Source organism: Gracilinanus agilis, chromosome 6 (assembly GCF_016433145.1).
Source record: "Gracilinanus agilis isolate LMUSP501 chromosome 6, AgileGrace, whole genome shotgun sequence".
Classification (NCBI taxonomy): domain Eukaryota; kingdom Metazoa; phylum Chordata; class Mammalia; order Didelphimorphia; family Didelphidae; genus Gracilinanus; species Gracilinanus agilis.
This window is the reverse complement of record NC_058135.1, coordinates 259,089,102-259,109,020: the sequence shown is the minus strand read 5'-3', so window position 1 is coordinate 259,109,020 and position 19,919 is coordinate 259,089,102. Positions and strand designations below refer to the sequence as shown.

The following is a 19,919-nucleotide window of genomic DNA, read 5'->3' as shown; positions in this document are numbered from 1 at the left end:
AAGAATGGTAAGAGCAAGGCAATGGGGGTTAAGTGACTTGCCCAGGGTCATATAGCTAGAAAGTGTCAGAAGTCAAATTTGAACCCAGGAAACTCCTGTCTCTAGGCCTGGCTCTATCCAGGCTGCCCCCGGAAGCATTTTCTAGTAAAATTTACCCAATATATATCTTGGTTATACATAGTGTGCCTATGGCCTTCTCCATTAGAATGTGGGCTTCTGGAAAGCAGGGACTATTTTTTGCCTTTTGTTATTCCATTCTGCCATCTCCTCTACATTACACTTTCTTTGCATCTCCAGGGCTTGGCGAAGTGCCTGGCAACTCTAAGGTGCTTAATACATGTTTCTTGACTTGACAAATGAGGATTCTTTTTTAGTTGAGTAGGAATCACAAATGTGGATTTTAAAATTTCAAATTAACATTAATTAAATTAATATTAACAAAAATAATAATAATTATTAAATTTAATAAGATCTATTAAAACAAAAGGCAAGAGTAAAGGTGAGGCTCCCAGGCCTTATACACAAGCCACCGAGGTCCTACTCAATTCTGAAATTCTGTTATTCTGGGTGAATGAATGAGCAAATGAGAATTTTGGGGTTTGAAGAACACATCCATTGTCATCCTGTCCATATTTTCTGTGATTTTAACTCTTTCTGTCTTTCTGTCTTCACACCAAAGACTCCCAATGTGTTCATTTAGCTTGTCTATGGTAGTATCTCCATTCCCTTGAAGTTAGCTTTCTTTGGGTTTCCTCAAGCCCCAGTTGTACACACACACACACACACACACATATAGATATAGATATAGATATGGACATAGATATAGATATAGATTATAGATATAGATACAGATATAGATATAGGTATAGGTATAGATATAGATATAGATATAGATATGGACATAGATATAGATATAGATTATAGATATAGATATAGATACAGATATACGTATAGGTATAGGTATAGATATATATAGATATGGATATGGATATGGATATAGATATAGTTATAGATATAGATATAGATATGGATGTGGATATAGATGTAGATCTTGAGGTTTGCTAAGTCTGCGACATAAGGAGATGCCTAGAAAGATTAGGCTTTTTACCCATCTCCTAGAAGGATTGGACTAGAATCTGAGCCACAGTCTTCAACAGAACCAAGCCCTAGCCTATGCCATTTTTTCCCCTTGAGAAGTTGCTAGGGATCATCTTGTTTCCTGAGGCTTCTTTAGGCTGGTGTTAACAATCCCTTTGATTTGGCCTCCCCTGAGAGAGCTGAAGAGCTTGGCCAGCACACAAGAGAGAGTGCCAAGGATCTAAGACTCGTGTCATCAGGCCAACGCTGCTCCGGGTAGCATAAAACGAAGCACCAACACCATGGCATAAGAAGGGACCAGGCTATGAAAGGCTTTGAATGTTAAGAGGATTTTCTATTTGATCCTTGAGATAATAGGGCACTGTGGGAGTTTATTCAATGTATCACATATGACAAACCGGTCAAATGATCACCGGCCGTTGAAGGAAAGTCTCCAGCATGGAGGTCCATGACTTCCCAAGGAATCCCAGTTCATTTTTGGATAGCCCAGATGACCAGGAAGTATTTTCTCATTAAATGTGCCTCTTGAAGTGTTTCATCCACCCTATATCTTCCTTCCATCCCTATGGCCCTTTCATCCACTGCTCCTAGTCTGGTCTTTAGTCATGAAGAATAAGTAGAATTCCTGTGTCATTCCTTCACTTATTTTAGTTATCAAGGAGCAGCTGGGTGGCTCAGCAGATTGAGAGCCAGGCCTAGAGATGGGAAGCCCTGAATTCAAATCTGGTCTCAGACACTTCCTAGCTGTGTGACCGTGGGCAAGTCACTTAACCTCTATTGCCTAGCCCTTACCGCTCTTCTGCCTTGGAACCAGTATCCAATATTGACTCCAAGATGGAAGATAAGGGTTTTTAAAAAAAAAAAAAAAGAAAGAAAGAAAGTGATCACTTTCCCACTCTTTAACTCCTCTCCCAAATCTCATCTTCTCCAGGTTAAATGGCCCAAATACCTTCATTGGACCCTTTAAAAAAAATCCTTACTTTCTGTCTTACAACTCTAAGATAGAAAGAAGGGCAAGGGCTAAGCAATTGGGGTTAAGTGACTTGCCCAGGATCATACAACTAGGAAGTATCTGAGGCCAGATTTGAACCCAGGACCTCCTGACTCCAGGCTTGGCATTTTTTCCACTCTTCTACCTATCTGCCCCATTCAATAGATCTTTATATGGCAAGAAGTCAGGGCTATTCCCTCTGATTGTCCTTCTATGGATCCAGTTCAATTCTTCAGACAAGACCTTCCACCAAAACACACGGATCTCTCTCAGTCATACCTCTTGCACTGATATTCAATTTTTTAAACCCAAGCATGATAGTAATCCTTACAGAAGTTCACTTTATTTGACTAGTCTAGTGTCCCAGCCCATCAAGACCCTGCTAACTTATATGTATGCTCGCTTTTTCAGCTCTGTGTCATTGGCAAAGTTTGCTATTGTGATATTTTATACCTAAATCCGTGTCTTTGAAAAAAATATCAACAGCACAGAATCTGCCACAGACCCCTGGGGCATTCCATTCAAAATCTCACTTAGGGGCAGGTAGGTGACTCTGTGGATAGAGCGTCAGGTTGGAGTCCGGAGAACCTGGGTTCAAATCTGACCTCAGCTACCTCCTAGCTGTGTGACCCTGGGCAAGTCATTTAACCCCAATTTGTCTAGCCCTTGCCCTTCTGTCTTAGAGTTGTTACTAGGACAGAAAGTAACAGTTTGTTTTAAAAAAACAAACAAACTCCTTTCTAGTTGGCACTGAATCGTTAATAATCGTTCTTTGGGTCCAGCCATTCCAAAAGTTTCCAAATGACCTGATTGTATTAGCATCTAGCCTACATCTATCCATCTTGTTCAAAAAAATAACACTCCATTCATTCGTTCATTTAATAATAAAAATAACTAACATTTATATAGTGTTTATTACATGCCAGGCACTATGCTAAGGAGGCATTTTACAATTATAATCTTATTAGATCTTCCCAACAACTTTAGGAGGTAGGTACTATTATTATCCCCATTTTATAGATGACAAAACTGAGGGAAACAGAAGTTAAATGACTCTTCCACAGTCACATATCTAGTATCTTAAAGCTGGATTTGAACTCAGATCTTCCTGACTCCAGCCCAGCACTCGACTGGCACTGTCTAATGGCCCCAGATATGCATTTTGTCATTGCTTAGTCATTTTTCATTTGTGTCCAATTCTTCTTCACCCTTTTGGGGGTTTTCTTGGCAAAGATACTGGAGTGTTTTGCCATTTCCTTCTCTAGCTCCTTTTACAGATGAGAAAACTGAGGTAAATAGGATTATGGGACTTGCTCAATATCACAAAATCAGTAAGTGCTTGAGGCCAGATTTGAACTCAGGAAAAGGAGTTTTCTTGACTCTAAGCATGCTACTCTATGCATCATGCTGCTCAGCTGCAAAAAAGTAGGCTGAGATAGATCTATTCAGTCCTTTTTTTCAGTTGTCTCCAACTCTTCATGACCTCATTTAGGGTTTTTTTGACAGAGATACTGGTGTGGTTACCATTTCCTTCTCCAGCTCATTTTACAGATGAGAAACCTGAGACAAACAGGATTATGTGACTTGCCTAGGGTCACACACCCAGTAAGTGTCTGAAGCCAGATTTGAAATGTGTATCTCACAAATAAGTTAATGTAAACATCAAATAAATAAAACCTATTCGTGCCAACAGAAAATAAATAACACCTCTGGAGAAGGGAATGGCAAACCATTTCAGTCTCTCTGCCAAGAAAACCCCAAATGGGATCACAAAGACTCAGAAATGATGGAAACAACTAAAAAGTAACAAAACCTAGGAGCCAGGCATTGCATTAAAGTGCTATTGTGGCTACAAAGTAATTCCTCAAAACACAAGCTTCTTTCAAGAAGATGAAGGTCAGAGAGTTTATAGAAGAGATTGGAAAAGTATCCAAATAATGAGGAATGGGGAGCTCCTGCTGGAGTTTCCAAGAGATCATTTTTGAAACATTTAGGTTTCCTCATCTATATGGTCCCTTCTAACTCTAGATCATCAATCCCATGATTCCAGGTTTTACCTAACACAAGGAGATAGTAAATGGAACTCAAGATTCCAACGGTTTGTTCTAAACCTCCAAAGTTTCAAGAAGCAAGTAAATAAATTCATGGAAAGCAGATCCACAAAGTTTGAGGGACATTCAGAATCTCTGGGATTGACACCATCAAACATGACAAGTGACCACCCTCAAATTATCCCTTGAGATAAATAAACTATCAGAGACAGACTCCAGGACTAGATGGCCCCTGAGTCTGCCCCAGGATGGCTATATTTCTGTCATTTTCTGACGTCTTGACCCTACAATGATGTGACTCCCTGAATCTCACTAGAACTGTGTGGACACTCTGAACCATCTCTGACTTCCCCTCCGTGGCAACTGTGGTCCAGGGTACCTGTCAGATGTGGGTGTAGTGCCAGGGGGCATGAGATAATTCTCAGTTCAGACAACCTTTGGTGTGGTGTTTAGATCCACTTCAATCTTTAGATCAAAACTTTGTATAGGCAGAGCAGTAACACTGGAGGACTGAACTAAAACCATCTCTTGAACCTTTTTTCCCTTTTTATAAATTATTGGTCTGAAGACAAGAATAGATCCCTCAACAACTGAATGTTCTTAGTCATGGTCCAGAGCAGAGTTCAACAGGAACAACCAATCCTATAAGTGTTGGCTTACTATGTGCTCACTGAAATGATGATGTGCCAGGCACTGTGCCGCATCTGAGGCTACAAAGACAAAATAGGAAATGCTCCTCATACATTCTAATGGACTACAGAAACCACCCAAATTGCCTTTAATTCTTTGGTTAGTCTTCTTTGCTTTATGGTTCACAAAATCTGGGCTACTGGAAGGATGTGTATTAAAAATACCATCTCATTTAATTACCATTGATTCCCTCCACAAAGATTCTCTTTGGATGATGCTGTTGACAACTACAGTAAGTTGAAATGAAATGGAACAGAATGAAGGAGCTAAGAAGGCTGCTTACCATCGAGCCTTCCAGCCACAACGTGGGATGTCGCTGACCCTGAGAATCTCAGAGACCCCCTAGTCCAAACCATCCTGAGGCTGGATCAGCCCCCAATTCTTTATGTCCAATTCTTCATGACCCCATTTGGGGTTTTCTTGGCAAAGAAACTAGACTCAGTGGTTCCCAAACTTTTTTGGCCTACCGCTCGCTTTCCAGAAAAAATATTACTTAGCCCCCTGGAAATTAATTTTTTAATTTTAATAGCAATTAATAGGAAAGATAAATGCACCTGTGGCCATCACCACTCCTCTGGATCATTGCAGCACCCACCAGGGGGCAGTGGCACCCACTTTGGGAATCACTGAACTAGAGTCTTTCTCATTCAGAGAGTCTGCCAGTCTTTCTTTTTCTTGTCTGTCCATCTCATCAAGAAGGGGCTCCCAGAACCTTCTTATAGGAAGCTTTAAGGTAAGAATTCTTCCTTTAAAAAAGAACAAAATTCTTACCTTCTGTCTTAGTATGAATTCTAAGAACAGCAAAGGCTAGGCAATGGGTGTTAAGTGACTTGCCCAGGGTCATACATCTAGGAAGGATCTGAGACCAGATTTGAACCCAGGTCTGGTGCGCTATCCCCTGGGCTACTAAGCTGCCCCTAAGCGTTCCTTTTTAATGATGACAAAGGTGCTGACTAGCCTGTCTGTCAATCAGGAGATCAATACTACCAATGAGAAAAGAGTGTTGTAGTAGAAATAATTCTGGACTTGGAGCCAGAGAATCACAGATTTAGAGCTAAAAGAAGAGGCTCTCTAGGCCAACCCATTTTACAGGAAAGGAAAGAGAGTCTCAGGGAAGAAAAGTGATTTCTTTGCCCAAGGTCGCATAGATGTCAGCCATGTGATTAGAATCAAGGAGTCACAGTTCTTTATGCTGTGTCACGCAGCTCCCAAAGGACCTGAGTTCAAATCCTAGCTCTGCTAAAGCTGAGACTTTAGATAAGTCATTTAATCTATGCATCAGTTTCCTTATCTACAAAATGAGAGAGTTCCACCACTGAGATCCCTTCCAGTTCTAAAGCAATCAGTGAATTCACAGGCATCTATTAAGTGCTGACTGTGCCCAGGTGTACTGGGGGTGTCTGCCTTGTCTCTGGGCCACCAGGGATAGACAAAAAGGCCAAAGGTTTGTCCTTTTCCCACCCCTCGAGCCTACCCAGCGCACACTGAAGGACCAATTCCTTTCCATTCAGAGCTAGGAATGAATGAGCTGCCTGAGCTATTCATGTGGGGAAACTCCAGCGATGTGTTTTTCCCTCCCTTCATTTCTATAATTCCATCCTTCAGCCGCACAACATAAAAGGCTGCACCTCCCTTTGTGGAAAAAGAAAAAGCTCTATATTTTTACTGAAAGGTTATAACAATAGGGAGAAGAAACCAACCAGAGAAAGAAAAGAGCAGATGAGCTTCAGTTCTAGGGAATACGTTCTAGGATCTCAAGGCAAAAGCATGGGTAGAGAATCAGAGAAAAAAGACAGGAGGAAGGGAACGACTCCTCTACTTCTCAATGAAATGTAGCTCCTGGCAAAAAGTAAAGGTAGAGGGAGCAGCTGGGTGGCTCAGTGGAATGAGAGCCAGGCTTGGAGATGAGGTCCTGGGTTCAAACCTGATCTGTGTGTGACCCTGGCCAAGTCATTTAACCCCAATTGTGTAACCCTTACCATTCCTCTGCCATAAAACCAATACACAATATTGATTCTCAGATAGAAGGTAAGGGTTTTTAAAAAAGTAATAGTAAATGCTCAAAATAATGACTCCATCAAAAGTAACACCTCATTTCCTTCACTTGGAAATGTCTTGCAAATCAGCTTTTTGCTGTTCAGTCATGTCCAATTCTTCCAATTCTTGGCAAAGAAACTAGAGTGGTCTGCTATTTCTTTCTCCAGCTCATTTTACAGATAAGAAAACTGAGGCAAACAAAGTCAGGTGACTTTCCCAGGGTCACACAGCTAGGAAATGTCTGAAGCTGGATTTGAAGTCAAGACTCCTTGACCCCAATCTCAGCACCCAAGGCACTGTGCCACCTAGCTGCTCCCTACCAGTCAGCTTTCCTTTCACCCTCGAATTGGAAAGAGACCTTGGCTTGGAGTAAGAAGATCAGGGTTCGAATCCCAGCTTAGTTATTAGCTGGTAAATGAATCACTCCTCCCCTCTAGGGCTCATCATCCTCATCTGAAATAATGGGGTTCGACTCCATAGATTCTCACTCGAAACCTGTGAGCTTCCCAGAAGCACGTCAGGGACAAACCCTGAGCATCTCCAAGGGCTCTGCAAGCTTCTGGTTTGCAAATCACTTCTTTAAATGACTCAATCTCTCCCCACCCTCCTGAGAGTCACCCGGAAATGCTGCCTGAGACACATCTGTGTGAAGCCCAGCTGCCCAAGAGGCGAAGAGATTTTTGTCTTGGGAGGGAGAGCCCCAGCCAGACACTAATAACGCGGATGTCTCTGGGAAATAAATGAGCTTCCTATGGCCCATCCCTCCCCACCTGCTGGTGATCCCTCTTTCTCAGCTGCTAGGAAAAAGGAAACGAGGAAGGGAACAACTCTACATCTCCATTTTTTGCAATTATTGAAGTTACTTCCTGCCAAGAAGTAATGGCAGAAGGGGCAGCTGGGTGGCTCAGTGGAATGAGCGCCAGACCTGGACGTGAGAGATCCTGAGTTCAAATCCCCCCTCAGACCCATAACAAAGATGGGGGGCCAACCATGGGGCAACTTGGAAACCAGGCAAGCGTGCATTAGGATGGGGATGTACGAACTGGGACGGCAAAGGTTCCTTGAAGTCAGGCACTCCTCTACTGCCAGCTGCCCTGCAGATGCATGTTTGAGACGTGCCGAAGAGGGAACACGAAGGAGAGGAGGCAGTGGCTCACGCTGACTTCATGCCTCTAATTATTTGCCACGCACCAGTGCCAAAGACCTTCAAAGAGCAGAAGGGATCGGGGGTGACTTCACTTACCCAAGCAATAATCATAAATACTCAACCCAGGGACCGGCTCATGTTACAATTTCATCGCTTTATCCATTTTCAAAGTGGGTCCTTCATCACGAACCTGTCGTAGGCAGGCTGATGCTTTATAATCCCCATTTTAGAGATGAGGAACCTGAGACATGTAGTCTTAGTTTTGTTTTGTTTTTCAGTGTGATGGGGAGGGAATCTGGATTTGTGATTTCTCCCACATGGGGTACTTCAGGTGTGGAAGCCCCCTTTTCCTATGCACATCAATGACCTGTTTTCTTTAAAACCCTTAGCTTTTGTCATAGGACAGAGACTGCGTATTGATTCCAAGGCAGAAGAGTCGTAAGGGCTAGGCAATGGGGGTTAAGTGACTTGCTCAGGGTCACCCAGCTAGGAAGTCTTTGAGGCCAAATTTGAACCCATGTCCTAGTAGGGTTTTTTTTCTTTAACCCTTACCTTCTGTCTTAGAATCCATACTGTATATTGGTTCCAAGGCAGAAGAATGGTAAGGGTCAATCAAAGGGGATTAAATGACTTGCCCAGGGTCACTCAGCTAGGAAGTGTCTGAGGCCAGATTTTGAACTCGGACGTCCCATCTCTAAGCCTGATGAGCCACGTAGCCATCCCTAGCAAGTCCTTTGTAACTTAGTCTCGGTCTGTCACTTGGGACACTGAGACACCCACATTCAATTAATTATAAGATATAGGAGGCAGAGATTAAACCCAGGTCATCCTAACCCCTAAGGCTGCTCTTCCTAATCCATGACGCCATGATATCTCCCCAAAGGATCAGAGAAGTCAGAAGAGTCTAGAAAGGCCATCTGAATCCCACCCCCTCATATGACAGCAGGAGATGCTGGCACTAGAGAGGGTCATCTGCTCAAAGACCAGAATCGATATCACTCCACACTCCCCCTCCATAAGGTCTTACTGTGTGTGTGTGGGGGGGGGGGGGTCATGGATTTAGAGCTAGAACAGAATAGAAGTTCCTTAAAAATCAGGTCCCGTTCACTTATGTCATTGCACCCCAGGTGCCTAGCTGTCTCAGCAGTATACAGTTGGTGCTTAATAAATGCTTGTTACTAATAATTGATTGAATGATTGATCGAAGGCCTGGCCAGCGAAACTGAAGGAGGCTCCAAGGGGAACGCATTCTTCTGCCCCAGCAACGTTCATAGACTATTTACTAAGCCACAGAGTTGCTGCAGTCTTTCTAGAAGGATGAACATCCACATCATCATTCCTGGAGACTAGAGTATGGAGACGGATTTCCTTAAAGAACTCCTCTAAGAAAAAATATGGTGCTTATTTAGGTCAAGCTTTAAAGTTTCACAAAATACTTCACATGCACTATCTCGGTCAGCCCTCCTGCCCAGCCCTGGGACACATTTATCATCCCCACTTAAAAAGGTGGGAGGAGATAAGCTTTTGCTGGGTGCAGGGCTCCATGCTAAGCACTTTACAAATCTTATCCCGCTTGATCTTCACAACAATTCTAGAAGGTAGGTACTGCTGTTCTCTCCATTCTGCAGTTGGGAGAAACTGAGGCTAAACAGAAGTAAAGTGACTTGCCCAGAGTCACACAGTTATATGTCTGAGATTGGATTTGAACTCAGATTATCCTGACTCCAGGTCCAGAGCTCCATCTAGCTGGCACTGCAGATGAGGAATCAAAATCTGAGCATGATTTAAGGATTTGCCTAGTGTCCCACAAGTAGTGTCTAATGGAAACTGTATTCTCTCTGTTTCTCTTTGTCTCTCTGTCTCTCTTTCTCTCTCTGTTTCTCTGTCATTCTCTCTATCTCTGTCTCTCTAGCTCTCTGTTTCTCTGTCTCTCTGTCTCTCTCTGTCTTTGTCTCTGTTTCTCTGTCTCTTTCTCTCTCTGTTTCTCTGTCTTTCTGTCTCTATCTCTGATTCTCTATCTCTCTGTTTCTCTGTTTCTCTGACTCTCTGTCTCTGCCTCTGTCGCTCTCTCTGTCGCTCTCTCTGTCTCTCTGTCTCTGTCTATCTCTGTCTCTCTTTGTCTTTGTCTCTCTATCTGTCTCTCTGCCTCTTTCCTCTCTGCCTCTCTCATTTCTCTCTCTCTCTTTCTCTGTCTGTCTCTCCCCTCTTTTTTTCTTTCTCTCTCTCTCTCACACACACACTCAAAAAAGTATAAGAAGTGAGAGTGAGACATGTGACCAGATGTCAAATAATGACGGAGCATGAAACAATGGGGAAAATTTTGTTTCTGGGGTCAGAGAACAATGGGTTTGTGCTCAGCACCTCTGATTTGTGCTATCTGTAGTGATTTTGGAGAAATCATTTTATTTCCTTCAGCCTCAGTTTCCTCAATTGAAAAAATAAAGAGGTTGGACAAGTCAGTGTGAGCTCACTTTAAGCTCTAGATGTCCTCCTTTGAACCCAAGTCCAGCTCTATCCACTACACTACATGTCCCATTCACTCTTTGTAGTCTAACTATGGGGATGTGCCTCCCTGCCCCACCCCTCCTCTTCCTCATAGATGAAATGCTGGACTGCATTCTGATACATCTCTGTCCTTGGGGACATCAGAATCAGGATAGATCTGGATTCTAATCCTGCAGCAGTCCCTTGCTAGCTATGAGACTTTGGGAAAGTCATTTAACCTGAGTTTCCTCCTCTGTAAGGTGAGGGGGCTGGATCTGATGTCCTCAGGGGCTCCTTCCAGCTTTATTATTTTTTAAAAATTTTTTTAAACCCTTGTACTTTCGGTGTATTGTCTCATAGGTGGAAGAGTGGTAAGGGTGGGCAATGGGGGTCAAGTGACTTGCCCAGGGTCACACAGCTGGGAAGTGTCTGAGGCCAGATTTGAACCTAGGACCTCCTGTCTCTAGGCCTGGCTCTCAAACCACTGAGCTCTCCAGCTGCCCTCCTTCCAGCTTTAGATCTAAGACCCTGCCGCTGCGGGTGGGGAGAACTATCTGAGAATTCAAATTTCTTCCTCTCCATAGAAAATACTCCTCCATCTCTATCAAGGACCTGAGTCCCAGCTCTACCCTTATTGAGCGAGGCGACCTTGAGCAAGCAATTTGTCTCCATTTGGATGAGAGGATGAGAGGGCTGGACCAGGCCCCCTCCTGAATGCCAATGACCCATGAAAGTTAGAGAATATCCCTTTCTCTCCTTCCTACTGGCAGGGTGGGAGGACTTGCTAAGACCTGCTCCCAGAGCTATAAAGTTTTCCATGAAGCTCTTCCAACTGCCAAACAACTGGACCTGATGAGTAACATTCTGAGCACTCCTATGATTAATCCAGCATTCATTCATTGGTTCATTCATTCAGACTCTTTCTCCCCCACTCTGCCTTCTTTCCTCCCATTCAGGCTGAGGCACAAAAGGAAACTGAGTCATAGACACCCCCTTCAATCAACGCCCCAGAATTTCTCTGACACAGGAGAGGTTCCCTCCCCAAAGACCCATTGCCTGGCACCATCTGCTCAGGATTCTGCTCTCTTTCACAAGACTTCTTCTCCTTTCAGGGTGCTGGATGGGGTTCCGAGGAAGAGGAGAAAGAAGAAGGGGGAACCATGGGAACACAGATGTGACTGCTCTTACTGCTACCCTCACTCATGAACACACACACACACACACACACACACACACACACACACACACACACACACACACGGTTAGGCAGACTGTATAATTGCTGAAGAGGGAGAAATAAGCAGGGCTCCAGACTCACTCCTGACCTTTCCATCATCTCCGTAGTAAGACTGGGTCGGTTCCTTAGGACACCCCTTTGGGGTAAGGGAAACACTGTCTCAAATGCCACCTTCCCAGTGTTGTTCTGCCAGGGGAAAGGAGGGAACTACCAATGGGAGTCAATGTCAGATCAATCCATTTCTCCTGCCACTGTTGACAGAATCTAAGGAGAAAGCGCTCTACGCCAGGGAGGGGAGCAGGACCCAGGATTCCTCTGGGATCCCTGACATTTAAAAAGCAAACTTCCCACCTAGTCAGGCTGCCCTGGTTCCTTGAGAGATTAGAGAGAAGGGATTTATGGATTACCCTATTTGGGGCCACAGAGGGAGCTGGCAAATACTTCATGTTTACAACTCACTCCTTCCTCAAACATGTGATCTGCCTGATTTTCTATGGCAGAACCAACTGAACTGATCTTCCGGTCAGTCTCGGAGAGCTCTGAGGGAAGCCCTGGCCTTCCATGGCCCAGAGCCCAATTGCCTCTTTATCAACTTTCACTTGTCCCTACAAGGAGTGATGACATGTCTAGAGGGGGTGGCTGGACTTTCCTAAGTGAATGTATTCATTACATTGGCATCTCTGCAAAAGGAAGCCTGGCTCCTCAGACAGGCAAAGATGGAACCCAGAATATTGATTTTCCTCCACTCCAGTCCCAAGTACCCGGCCTCCTGAAGACCAGTCTAATAACTGTGCTAGAAGAAAAAATGAGTCATTCTTCTTGGTTGGATAGAGAGGCAGTTTGGGGTCACAGGGCAGCTAGGTGATGCAGTGGATAGACTACCAGGCCTAGAATCAGGAAGATTCATCCTCCTGAGTTCAAATCTGGCCTCAGATACTTGCTATTGGCCCTGGGCAAGTCACTTAATTCTGTTTGCCTCAGTTTCCTCATCTGTAAAGTGAGGTTGAAGGAAATGGTAAATTACTCTAGTGTCATTGCCAAGAAAACCCCAAATGGGGTCTCCAAGAATCAGACACAACTGAAAATGACTGAACCACCACAAGCCTGGGCTATGGATAGAAAGATGGATTTGAAGTTAGGAAGACCTAAGTTCAAGTGCTGTCTATGTCGCCTAATGGCTATATGATCTTCTCTAAGATTTTAAGTTACTGACCAAAATTAGTTGAAGAGTTTTTTCTCACTTTAGATTTCTCTATTCCAAAGATTTAGATTTCTTTATTCCATTGCCTCTATAAAGAAGTTTGTCTTTGTTTCTTTCTTCCTTCTTTTCTTTCCTTTTTTCTTTTCTTTTCTTTTCTTTCCTTTCTTTCTTTCTTTCTCTCCTTCCCTCTCTCCCTCCCTTCCTTTGTTCTTTCCTTCCTTCCTTCCTTTCTTTCTCTCTCTTTCTCTCTCTCTCTCTCTCTCTCTCTCTCTCTCTCTCTTTCTTTCTTTCTCTCTCTCTTTCTTTCCTTCTTTCTCTCTTTCCTTCCTTCTTTCTCCTTATGTCACCCATGCAGCAGCATAGCAATGGCCAGAGGGGCAGCCTTGGGGTCAGGAGTATCCCGATTCAAGTTCTACCTCTGACATCCTATAGCAGTTTGATCGTGGGTAAATGACCCAGACAACTCTCTGGTAGGTTCCCTACACCAATAAGTCCAGACTCAAACTAAGCATCCCTAGCCCTTGACCATAGTATGTTCCTCATACATTCTTGCGACATTGGATTCGTTTTGTAACTGGAAGGGGAAAATCATTTCTCTGCAAGTTCCCGTCATCCAGCTTATTTACAACTTGCTACCTAAAAGAGCCCCTAGCATCTGACCCTGAACACACAGTTATGGCTTGATAAAAATTGAATGAGTAGAATGGATGAATAAAAGAATGAATGAAATGGCATCACCCAATGACTTTTCTTCCCCATCTATTCACATGGGAAAACATCATTACCCAAAGCCCTCTATACCAGACACCCAAGAGGACTGCAACCACAGAATCCATAGACTCTCTGGGGCTTTGAGATCATCCCCAGAAAGTATCAGATCTCCATACTCTGAGCACTAACCATAGCAACATTTCCCCAGAAAGGAACCTCAAACATCAGACTGGAAGGAGACGCCCTGCTCAATTCTAGTCCTCCCTGCTCTTTCCAGTTCCTTTTTCTCCCCCTCTTAAACCATGGCCCATATCAACGCTACTGGCCTTGAGCTACTTGGCTCTGGCCAGCACTCTTCCTTCTTATTTCTCAGTTGTTTCCTCATCCCCTTCTCCCCTTCTAACTGCTCCCAAGATCCCATCTTCAAACGACAGAGAAGGAGAATTCCCTTTTTCTCTACCCCATTCTTCCCATCAGCCCTTCTCCCCAGAATCCCCACTTTTAACTCCCATCTCCCGATCTCGCCTCCCTTCAAGCCTCCAGTCCCCGGCTCAACAATTTTACAAGCATATGAAAGTCAGGACAGCTGGGACCAGAGTAGCTACTGATTTCATCATGTGAATCGCCCCACCCAAAATGAACAGTAAAATAAGGCCAGGGGAGCACTAGGGAGCCCCATTGGAGAACAGGCACGTTACTGGACAGTTTTAGTTTTACAACCCAGGCTTAGAATATCTTGGGTACTTCACAAAATATCTCTGTGTTTATGATAAAGACAACTGGAGACAGGATGCTTTGAGCTGCAGTTTAATACTGGGCTCGATCATGAAATAAGCCTCCCTTAGAGGCAGCTGGGAAATTCAACATGTTCTCTTTTCTGAGCTCCATTTCTAAAGGATCACTCAAATCTTTTCTTTTACTTTCTGTCCTAGCAACCATTCTAAAATGGAAGGGTAAGGGCTAGGCAAACAGGGTTAAGTGACTTGTCCAGGGTCACACAGCTAGGAAGTATCTAAGACCAGATTCTCCCCACTCCAGACCTGGTGCTCCATCCACTGTACCACCTCGATGCCCCCGATCTCTGGATCTTTAAAGTGAAGCTTCCTATGTTACCTCCCCACCCCCCTTCACATACTCTTCAGGCCAGCCACACCGACTATTTCTAGAACTGCATCTCCATGCCTTTGCACCCCTGGGATGCTCTTCCTCAGCCCTGACTCAGTATTCCTAACTGCCTTCAGTGTTCAATTCAAGGGCCTTGTCCTTCTCCATGAAGATTTTCCCATTGTCTGCCATGAATCTCCAACAGAAATTGGTGGAGACTATTTGTATGGGGTGGTTATTTTTCATTAACTTATGTGTGTTTGTGTTGATTTCCTCCCATAGAAACATGCAGGTTCCTTCCTCCCCTTAAGGGAAAGGACTTTCACGTTTGTCTGCATCCTTAGTATGGTGTCTGATGTGTAAGAAGAGCTACACCACTTGCAGGAAGTTCTCCCTGATTGCTCCAATTCATGCCAATTTTTTGGCCAGTGGAATTCCTAGGACTTTTCTTGATAACCCACAATCTAGATCTAGTGCTTGAAGACTTAATGTCTTCAGATAACTTCTCCGTGGATCAAAGCTATAGGAATTCGAGCCAGAAGAGACTTCAGAGATCATCTGGTCCAGTTTCCTCCTTTTTTTTTTTTTTTATAGGAAATGGAGGCCCAGGCCCAGGGGGGTTGGTTTGCCCAGTGTCACAAAACCAATAGGCTTCAGATCTTCCCTTCCCTACCCCTACCCCGAGGCCATGCTTACTTAGGGGGTCCAAATCTTGCCTCCCCAATGAGACAGTTTCTGCAAAATAGAATTTTTTAAAAACTTTGTAATATATCAGAGAGACCTCTGGATCTGGCCGGAGGTCCTGGCTCTGCTCCTCGCTCTCTCTGTGGCCTTGGGCACACCTAGCTGCTTAACCACTTTGGTTTCCTCATTGGTGAAATGAGAATCAAAGACAGAGCCCTGGAAAGCATGGTAAAGGTCCCCAAGCCCAAGCGCTTCCATTTCATTCATTGGAGGCCCAGAGAGGTTAAGGGTTACCCCACTGGTAAGGTCTGAACTCAAATCTCCCTCTCGTGCCCACCCAGTGCCAGGCTACCAGCCTCCCGAGGTTGCTGTGAGGAGAGCAATTTCCAGTGCCAGATGCTGGAGCCACTCTGCTTTCCACGGCCCCCCAGTGAAGCCCAGAGCTGGGTTGGTGTTTAATAAATACTCCTTGAATTGGGTTGAATTGAATCCTCAGCTGGGCTATGTTTAATGACATTGTTGGCACTTCTTGAAAGGGGAAATTAATTTAGCTAGTGATAAGCCAGTGGACTCTGTAATTATCCACCTATGCCAGGAGAGACAAAGAAAAGCCATCCTGGGGAAGAACCCCACCTCCAGTGCCTACCTTCCCTACCCAGGCTCCAGACCAAAGTGAAGGCTGCCCCAGCCCATGGCCCGGGGCTCCCCAGTGGCTGAGCCAAAGCTGTGCCCTTCCTCATGCCCAAGAGGCACCGAGCTTCTTCGCCACTGCTCCCTCCCCTGTAGATGTGGCCAGGAAAGGGAGATGGCCCAAAGAGCAGCCCTGAAACAGTAAGTGTACCAGGCGCTGCCATGAGGGCTGGCAGGCTGGAGCGATGGAATCGATTGTCTGCTCCCACCCCCTCCCCCCAAGCACTTCTATTCCTGGGGAGCCCGGGAAGAGACAGCAGGGCTGTTTCCAGTTTCCCGCAAACACTCACTCAGCTGAAGCTAACATTGAGCTAGTAAAAGCTGGGGCTTGGAGGCAGCTAAGGGAGGTGGGGGAAGGGAAGAGAAGGGAAGGGAAGAGAGGGGAAGGGAAGAGAAGAGAAGGTAAAGGAAGGCAAGGAAAGAGAAAGAAAGGGAAGGGAAGGGAAGGGAAGGGANACCGGTAAGATCAGTCAGAGTTTGAACAGGCAGAGAAAGCTTCATGGGGAGTCTTCAATTGGGCTCTCTCTGAAAACTACTTAGAGCTTCTTCTGCCCTAGGCATATCTGAGCCTGCTACTGCAGCCCAGCCCTGCCCAGCCCTGCCCAGCCCTGCCCAGCCCCAGCAATGGGCTTCTTACTCAACTCTGAGCAGGCTAGGGGATCCACGAGGACAGTTAGTCAGTTCTATGACACCATGCGGTCTGACTGTACCGGGGATGAGGTGATGCCCAAGGCTTGGGACCGCTCTGCATCTCCCAAAGCCTTGAAGGTAAACTTTAAAAAGATGAAAGAGGACAAAGAGAAGGGAAAACGGGGAGAGAGAGAGAGAGAGAGAGAGAGAGAGAGAGAGAGAGAGAGAGAGAGAGAGAGAGAGAGAGAGAGAGAGAGAGAGAGAGAGAGAATTCGCTCATTCTTTTCATCAGGAAATTTGAAACAACGGAGCTCAAAACGCTGAACTTTTTTGGCTCTCAGTCCGTCTTATTCACTCACATTCAGAGGAGCCCAACACGGAAGCTGTCTGACTTCTCCATTCTCACAAATTATTAACAAAGGACTAAACTTGAGGCAAAGACAATCGGGGGCAGGCAGCTGGGTGATGGATAGAGGTGAGAACAGGGTGGAAGGGAGTCAGGCAGAAGGGGAGAGGTCAGCGGCTGAGGCGGAGAACCCCCTGTCTCCCTACGCTAACAGCAGCCTCGGCTAGCAGCCCCTGCTGCTCCAAGGCACAATCCATCCGCACTGAATGAACACCCCCCCAAAAAAAAGTTTTGGTTGTTTTTTTCATTCAGAATCGACTCACCGATCTGGGCCAGGCTCAGCTGCATCAAGAGTAATCCCCAAATTGCCCGACTCCACAAGTTGTCCATTGTCTGTCCCGGGGTTCTCTCTCTTTCTCTCTAAACAAACTCAAAGAGTTTCCCCAGCCGGAGCTTCTAAGACAAAGGCACGTCCAAGTCTGATGAGTCGGTCCAGGAGTGAGAGAGTCTCGGAAGTTTGCTTGCAGTTTTGAAGGAGGGACATAAGCGCGAGGGCACACCCAGTGTGGATAGCTGAAGGGCAGTTGTGTGATTAAGCAAGCAGCCTGCCAGGGGGACGCTTAAGGAGGCACCAGTACTCTTTTGTTTAGCTCCTGTGGTGGGTTTGCTTGCTTGCTTGCTTGCTTGCTTTAAAGTATAATGAGATTGTAAGTCAGGACCGGTGATGGCAAAGAGCAGATGGCAGGGTTCCCGTCAGTGCTCTTGGCTGGGAGGGTGGTCTGGCTTCCTTATCAATCCTCTCTCCCGAGGCTGGCAGACAGTTATATTAGAACTCAATGAAGAAGACCTACAAATAACTGAGGAGCAGAGCTCTCGCCCCACTCCTTCAAGCTTTTTTCAGCCAACCAGCCTTCTTTCATTCCCCAAAGATTCTTTCTGAGTGTCCCAAGAGGCCACCTAATCCACCCCCCTCTCGTTTTACAGATGAGGAAACTGAGGTCTTGGGGGTTGAATGCCCTGCCCAAGACCACACCACCGGCAAGGAGCAGAGTCAGGGTTCCAAAGCAGATCCTCTGATTCCTGTTTCAGTGTCCATTCATGAACTGCCATTCTGCTTTCAAGATCCACAGGCTAGGTGCCTAGTGGCAGGTAGCAGTTACAATTCCATTTATTTCTTCCAAAACGGGAAGCCCCCCCTCCCACCAACAGAAAGAGTTCACACACCTCCATTGATTTGTTGTTCAGTTATTTTTCAGTCATGTCTGGCTCTTTGTGACCCCAGAACTTTCTTGTCAAAGGTCCTAGAGTGGGTTGCCATTTCCTTCCCCAGCTCATTTGACAGATGAGGAAACCAAGGCAAACAGGGTGAAGTGACTTGTCCAGGTCACACATGTAGTTTGACATTTCCTTCATCTTACGGTTGAGGAAACTGGGGCAAACTGGGTGAAGTAACTTGCCCAGGGTCACACATATAGCTTGCCATTTCCTTCTCCAGCTCATTTGACAGATGAGGAAACTGAGGCAGACAGAGTAAAGTGACTTGCCCAGGGTCATATAACTATTATGTGTCCTAGACTGGACTTGAACTCAAATCTTCCTAAGTCCAGGTCCAGTACTCTATCCACCAAGCTATCCTCAATCTCCTCACATCCTTCCCCAAACAGAAAAGAGCATCCATATGACCTTTGTGGTCCTTCCTCTCCTCCCCATCTAGTCCAGACCACTGAGAGCAGTGATGGCTGATCATGAGGCTGACAGAGGCTACATGGCCAAGTTGTATTTCTAGCATGGGACTAGGAAGGACCAGGAGGTAATGAGCAGCTTTCCAGAGGGAATAGATAGCTCAATTCAATTCACTTCAATTCCATAAGCACTTATTAAGCTTTTACTATATGCAAGACCCTGTTAGATAAGGGGAATACAAAGGAAAATTGGAAAGAAGCCTCTGATCTCAAGAAACTTAAATTCTACCTATTTCCCAGATACTCTATACTGGAATAAGGGACTGGAGCATCCCATGCTGTCCTTTGGGTTTTTAAGTACTTACCCACTGTCTTAGAATCAATACTGCATATCGGTTCCAATGCAGTAGTGCGGTAAGGGCTAGGCAGTGGGTGTGGAGTGACTTGCCCAAGGTCACACAGCTATCTGAAGACCAGTTTGAATCCAGGATCTTTCATCCCTAGGGGTGGCTCTCTATCCACTGAGCCACCTAGATGCCAGTCTTAGGGCATAATTAAAACCCTGCTTAAGTCCTAATCTCCACAGTCTGGAATAGAGCTATAGATTCCTAGGGATCATCCTATCTCCATTGTCTTTTCTCTCTCAAATGCCCTTAATTCCACTATCACATTAACCTTCCATAGAGGCGAGTCACTCCCTTGCTCAAAAATACTCAATGGATCCCTATTGGCTATAGAATAAGCTTTAATTTTCTGTTGCTCAGGACTATAATCTGATACCATCTGACCATCTTTCCAGACTTGTTTTATATTACCTCTCCTCCATGCCATATTCTATATGCAAAGTAGGAATTTATCAGTACTGCTTATCCTCCTGCCAGCATATTTGTGTGCCCCCAAGATTCCCTGTCTTTCCTTATATTCTTCCATACTCCAAGAACAAGGGCAGTTGGGTGGCATAAGGGATAGAACACCTACCTGGCCTGGAACCAGGAGACCTGAGTTCAAATCTGATCTCAAACACTTCCTATCTGTATGATCCTGAACAAGTCCCTTCCCTCTGTTTGCCTCAGTTTCCTCATCTATAAAATGAACTGGAGAAGGAAATGACAAACTATTTGTGTGCCCCTTAGCAA

The 19,919-nt window shown here is 45.1% G+C and overlaps 1 protein-coding gene across 1 annotated transcript in view; it reads right to left on the bottom strand.

The window, feature by feature from the left end:
* CD44 (CD44 molecule (Indian blood group)) overlaps positions 1-17,491 on the bottom strand; it is a 119,218-nt gene extending 101,727 nt beyond the window's left edge. Inside the window, exons 1-4 of the mRNA XM_044681850.1 lie at positions 17,425-17,491; positions 17,308-17,363; positions 16,836-16,898; positions 16,091-16,215 (exon numbers count right to left, since the gene is read on the bottom strand). Of these exons, the coding sequence (XP_044537785.1) occupies positions 16,091-16,215; positions 16,836-16,898; positions 17,308-17,363; positions 17,425-17,491 (311 nt within the window). The remainder of the gene's footprint in view (positions 1-16,090; positions 16,216-16,835; positions 16,899-17,307; positions 17,364-17,424) is intronic.
* Between the last annotated feature and the right edge of the window lie 2,428 nt (positions 17,492-19,919).